This window comes from Prunus dulcis, chromosome 6 (assembly GCF_902201215.1).
Source record: "Prunus dulcis chromosome 6, ALMONDv2, whole genome shotgun sequence".
Lineage (NCBI taxonomy): Eukaryota > Viridiplantae > Streptophyta > Magnoliopsida > Rosales > Rosaceae > Prunus > Prunus dulcis.
The window spans coordinates 9,654,329-9,660,718 of NC_047655.1; the positions used below are offsets into that span (position 1 = coordinate 9,654,329).

A 6,390-nucleotide genomic window follows, 5' to 3' on the forward strand; every position below is an offset into this window, starting at 1 on the left:
AAAAAACTCTTGCACAGGCATCCCAACTAAGATTGCAAACTCAATAAAAAAAATTTAAAAAAAAAAAGAAAAAGCTTGAAAAAACTAAGGCATAACAATACAAATAAAACTCTTACACAGGAGAGATGAAATGCTCTCACAAAGGGGAAGTGAAAAGCTCTCACAAAAGGAGTGGTAAAAACTGCACAAAGAACCTAAAGAGCCTATATGCGACTTATTCCAAACATAAAGAAACCTCAAAAAGGATGGTGGTGGAGATCTAATGCCGAAATGATGTGGAGATCCAACGATGAGATGTAACTGCCTGTGATGGTTGGATGAAAATCATAACAAAACGAAGACAAATAAGGGAAACCTTCTGTCTCTGCAAATGAGGGAAGAGGATAAAGAAGGAAAAGAAGAGGGGAGAGAGGAGGGGAGGAAGAACAATGGCTTCCTCCCTCTCAAAGTGAAAATGGATGTAGGAGTGTTTTTTAGGAGAGAGAGGGCTAGAGTTTCTCTGGAGGTTTACGCACTCACTGATTTTTTGTTGATAGATGATACTTAAGCTGCAAAACTTCACTAATACTATAATTATTACTAGCTCTTTGGCACACGCTCCGATTGAATTTTATTTTTTCTTGAGATATATAACTTTTTTTTTTATATTCAAAAGGTTTGAAGGTGGTTGTCTTTTTTTATTTATGGACAATTGTAGTACTGCTCCTATTTTATTTTAATTTAAATAAATTGTGAATATAGTGTTTTATCCTTATTTAATGAAATGTTTAATATTTTAGTATTTTCATTAACCAAGAGGAGTTATAGGGATTTTGAATGCTTCATTTTCAAAACTTATTATGCCATATATATATATATATATAGATTAATAATTGGAATCCATAATAGATTAAATAGAAAGAATAAATAACAAAAAATTATTGGCGCCCTAACTTTTAGAGTACAACAACTTTAACCCTTGTAAGTGTACACACTTGCAACACTTGCATTGGGTAAATACCTTGAATCTTCACGGGTCATCTGAAATTTGTAAATAAAAAAACATAATTTGCTAGATAAAAATGAACCGGAAATTGTAATAATCAAATGTCATTCTTTTTATATGGATGACGCCAGCAATAATTCACTCAAAAAAAAAAAAACATTTAGTTATCTAATTATAAACCAAACAAAATAAACAAACACGATTTTTCGATAAACAATAAAATTTCCACGATAATAATAAAATGACTCAATGATTTTCCGTCTTGGTAAATTTTTGCAAGAATATTTTTAATGAAGACTTGAACGAAATAATACTGCTTGCACATGACTTTTTCTAATGGAAACCCCCACGGTCTTGATGGTATGTGGTATTTCAGTTCAAAATAAAACAAAGAGAAATGACGTGGGAGGAGAGAGAGATTTACGGGGTTAAGTGACCAGACGAAGAAGAACGTGGATAAAGAGAAGTGCAGTGCATTTTGCTCTGAGTTGTTGTAAGTTTTCATAATAAAGTACTGTAACCGTCCGATGTAATCTAATCGCTGACGTAGGAAGTCTGAGCTCCGTTCATATGCATGTAAAAGGTGACGTCGGAAGTCAGAGCTTTTAATCAAAAAATGGTCAGATCTATCTAATGGCTGACGTAGGAAGTCCGAGCGTTAACAAAAATCATGTCAGGTCTATTTAATAGCTGACGTAAGAAGTCCGAGCGTTAACAAAAATCATGAAACTGAGAAATGGTCACTACCCATTTGGCTCCATTTGATTAAAATTTGTATTTTGAACAGATGCTTCGAGAATGGAAGAGGGGAGGCCCTCACTCCTCTACTAAAACCCGAACCCAATGAACCAAGCTGCCATCAACCTCAGAAAACAGCGCCAAATCCAAGGATCTGCAGATCAACCAGACCCCATTGAAGCATTTGATCACCATGGAAAACCAGCGTAACCTTCCTACGGAGATCGTAAGCGACATTCTTTCCCGGGTACCAGTCAAGTCCCTGTGCCGCTTCAGGTGCGTATCGAAGCCATGGCTTTCTCTGATCACTCACCCTGATTTTGTCAAACTTCACTACAACAGAGCCTTTGAGAAAGAGGGTATACTGCACCAGAGGCGACGAGTCCTAATTGATGTACCCGGAAGTAATTCACTTTTCTCTTTCGGCATCGATGAGTTTCTCAAGCGAAATGATCATGGCGGTGATGCAGAGGTCGAGGAGAGTGATATTGACTGTGTTTATTGCCATGAAGAACTAGATAGTGGCGTTATGCTGGTGGTTCCATGCAATGGGTTGCTGTTTTTCACGGTGAGCAATTTGGACTTGTATTTGCTCAACCCAGCAACCAGGGAATCTAAGAAACTCCCTGGACCTGAAGGGTTTGGGATGGATGGGTGTTCTTATCACCTTTTTGGGTTTGGATTTGATCACTCAGCTGACGATTACAAGGTGGTTTACGGGCGGTGCTTTGATGATGGAGTTGATTTCGGCGTCTACATGCTGAAAACCGGTTCTTGGCGTGTGATCGAAGAGCGCTATCCCTACAAACGCGCTGTAACTGATGATTCAAAGGGGATTTTGGTGAATGGAGGCTTCCATTGGTTGTCAAGGAGAATTGGAGATCAGTCAATAATGATCATGGCTTTCCTCTTAGCTGAGGAGGAGGTTCGAGAGATTGAAGCCCCGCCCGATTTCACCGAAAGCGATTTGATTTATTTCAGTCTTGGAGCCTTCAGGGAATGCCTGTGTGTATCCCAATGGATTTTGCAAGATGCAGGAAATCATGAGTTTTGGGTGATGAAGGATTATGGAGTGAGCGAGTCTTGGACTAAAATAAAGCTCTCCATTGTGATGTTGGATTCTGGCAACATTTTGCCTACCCCTTACAGGACCAAATCTCATGATCTGCTGTTTGCAAAGTGGATAAGCGATTTTTATTTGTACAACTTTGATGATCACACCTTTTGCACCATGTCGATTACCCTATTTCAGGAGTTTCGTGATGCCGAGGTCTACTTGGAGAGCCTTGTTCCGTTGAATTAGCATGACATTATGGACATAGCACATCAAGAAAACCAGGTATTTTACTCATCACAATCCCCTATATTTTAAACGTATTGTTGGTGTGGCTCTTGTATGAGACTGATCTATATTCAGGTAGGGAGCTCACTTTTAGTCTTTCGTGACGACATTAGTTGACCACATGATCTAACAAATGATGTACATACACAAACTGACAATCAATTTTGTCATGTCAGGACCTGTCAGCATAACTTTTCCTTCCATAAGTAGAAGGTGAAGAGAAGTCCAAGATCAAAGAAGCAGTGGTGGTGTCAATAACAGAGAAGAAATCAAAACTTGTGCAACAAGTTTTAGCCCCTAAGTGAGGAAGTGCATTGTGTGTTGGGCCAGACATATATATGGTAGCAACTATGTAATGGATGGCCTTGGAGTTGTTTGTAAGAGCTAGCTAATTCGGTCTCTCATGTTCTGTACTCTCGTCTTAAATAAAAAAGGCCAAGACTCTTATGTCTAGCTCTATCAGTTTCATTTACATTTTGGTGTAATGTTTAGAGTCATTCGATCGATAGTGAGTGCCTTATATGTGGCCATTAGAGTACTTCTAGCGGAAGGCCTTTTGCTCGAGCAAGAGAGGGCCTAGCCCACGAGACAGCTCCAACGTGGAAGGGCAAGCCTGGGCAAGGCATGGGGCCCACCAACTTGGGCAAGCCCACAGGAAAAATCAGCCTGTGTTGCTGCCTAGGCAAGTGATGTAATGTTGACGTCATAATGACGTCAACAACCAATTTAAATAGCAAAAAAAATGAAAAAAAAAAAAGGAAAAAAATAAACCAAAAAAAATCAATATATATATATTTTTAAATTTATAAATGGCTAGTCATATTTTTTACATCCCACGCCAAAACTCTATACAAATTCCTCTTTTCATATCTCATGTGAATAATGGTTGCCCTTGGGTTGCCATAACAATGAGTGGAAACACAAGCCTTTGCAATTGCTGCCACTATTCATGTGAATAGTAACAGCCCTTGGCTCCTCTTGCCCTTTGTCATGGAAAATGGGTGGAAGTGCTCTTAGGTGAGGTCCTATCTCTTAACCGTTGGATCATACTAACCAATTTGATCCAACAGCTAACTAATTTGATCTACGGGTTAAGAGATAGGGCCTCACTTAAAGGCCATATATAAGGCCCTCACTATAGAATTCTTGGTAATGTTAATTGACAACGCATAGTGCTCAAGTCTATGAGCAAACCCCTCAAGCCCAATCCAATAAGACATTAGGTCACTTGAGCCGAGTAGACCTTTGAGGACCTCACAAAAATAATTGTTGAAAGAAAACGTAAAAACTAAACCGTTCTGATTATTAGATTATAGCCTTAACAAGATGCCCTTATTTTACTTTAATAACATCCATACCGGAGAAAAAATCATTAATCAAACACATTCTCTTTAGTGGTTATTGCCCTTTAATCTTAGGGAGCATTTTTGGTTATCACCTTAATCAAAGTTGTACGCTCACCACCACTCTTAAAGAGTGGCATCTGTCATATTGTTAACCTTAGTTAACTTTTCTATGAGAATAAATAAATAAAAATTGAAAAAGAACCCACAACACACATCTCGATTCTCTCTCCCCTTTTTTCCTTCTTTCGCCCTTGTTTTTCTTTTCTTCCCCTTCCCTTTCTCTCTCCTCTCTCTTGCAACTTTCTCCCTTACTCTGTGTCTCTTTCTCTATCACACTCTTTCCAGCAGCCACTCTTAAACAAATATATATTTCTTCCCATCTTCCTCGCCACCTAGCCGTCTTCCCATCTCCCTCCTCAGCCAACATCTCCAACCTCTCTTTCCCTCCCATTCTCGTTAAACAATTACACGCATTAGGAAAAAGCCAGAAATCGTGAAAATCAGTGCAAAACCATTAAACATAAAACCAGAAATCTTCAATAGAATCTCGTATGACGAAACCACACTAGTGTACGAAGGGCAATAATTGATGTCATGAGCAACCAAATAAATGGTTTTTTTTGTTTTGTTGATAGGTTAATTTTTTCAACCACTTTTGGGGTGGTGTTTTTTGATGTTGATATTATTGGAGGGGGACTGCAACCAAGGGGCCGCAATGTGAGCAGGGTGGAGTCACACTAGGACTAGTGTGGTCTCAGGCCCCCACTCAAATTTTTTTATATTTTAAAAGTAATATACTGTTATATATTTCTATATGTATATTATTTCAAATACTTTACATTTTGATATGTACCTACATGTGTTGTGGTAGACCTATTAAGGCACAAGGAGGTGCTTCAAATTGTCCTTTTGCTCAGCTGGTGGTGTTGCACTCCAGGGCCCCGTTTGGTTCACGGAATGGATTTGAGGGGAAATCATTTCTCATGTTATTTCCCAAGGAATGGGAATGAAAGATTCTTTTTCCACGTTTGGTAATGTCGGGAAAGTAACCGGGAGATTTCACTTTGTTTCCTTTCCCATGTTTGTTTTGAGTAGGAAGGAAAAACAAAGTTTGTATAATTTTCTAATTATACCCATATTAAATTCAATAAAAAAAAGAATGCATTTAATGATACGTTGTAATTATAAATTGTTCATAGGGACAAAATATTCATGAAAATTATGCATTGAATATTGGCTCATTTTCCCAAACTTTCCCATGATGAGGGAAAATAAAACTCAAGTTAAGAGGAGGGCTTCACTTTCCCCCTTACTTTCTCATGTGCCAGGCAACCATTTCTCATGTCCGGACTTACCAAACATGGGAAAGCAATTGAATTCCCATTCCCAAGCCTCTTTTCCCATGAAACGGGGCCCAGGTGTATAGATTATCTTATTTCCATTTTTAGCATTTAAATAAACGTCTTTGTCCTTTTACTTTTATTTATTTTTATATTACTGTCACGCCCCAAACCCGGGGGTCGGTGGAAATCCCTCGCCCAGTGCGTGAGAAAAAAATTAAAAATAAAAATAAAGAAAAAGAAAGAAGTTGTTTAAAATAAACTTCTCTTATAAAAATAGCTCCAAAATCTTACAACTTAACAATATTAAATAAAGCTCTATTACTCTTATCTAATTCAGTCTCAACTGGTTTAGTCCTTGTCTTACCCTTTAATTCATATGAAAAATGAAACAGGGTGAGGGATGAGCAACCACCGCTCAGAGGAACATAAGACCTTACCACAATATATTGATATAAATAAATTAAGTGACATACAATCACACAACCAAATATCACATTAATAATATTAATGCATGAATGCTCTTCATCTACTCCCATTAATTCATATAACTGGACAAGCAGACTTGCACGTACCATACCATGCTTATACCACTTGGTCCTGAATGCCCATTTATATGAACTAACACCCATTTCAACC

At 38.1% G+C, this 6,390-nt stretch overlaps 1 protein-coding gene across 1 annotated transcript; it reads left to right on the plus strand.

The window, feature by feature from the left end:
* Positions 1-1,827: 1,827 nt before the first annotated feature.
* On the plus strand, positions 1,828-3,411 carry LOC117632801 (F-box/kelch-repeat protein At3g06240-like). Its single transcript, XM_034366383.1, has 2 exons — positions 1,828-3,062; positions 3,242-3,411. Exon 1 carries the CDS (start codon positions 1,917-1,919, stop codon positions 3,024-3,026), a length of 1,110 nt encoding a protein of 369 aa, XP_034222274.1. The 5' UTR covers positions 1,828-1,916; the 3' UTR covers positions 3,027-3,062; positions 3,242-3,411.
* Positions 3,412-6,390: the final 2,979 nt, after the last annotated feature.

Bases quoted from the DNA above. Each gene is read 5' to 3' on its own strand.
- LOC117632801 (XM_034366383.1), top strand. From the start codon at position 1,917: ATGGAAAACCAGCGTAACCTTCCTACGGAGATCGTAAGCGACATTCTT.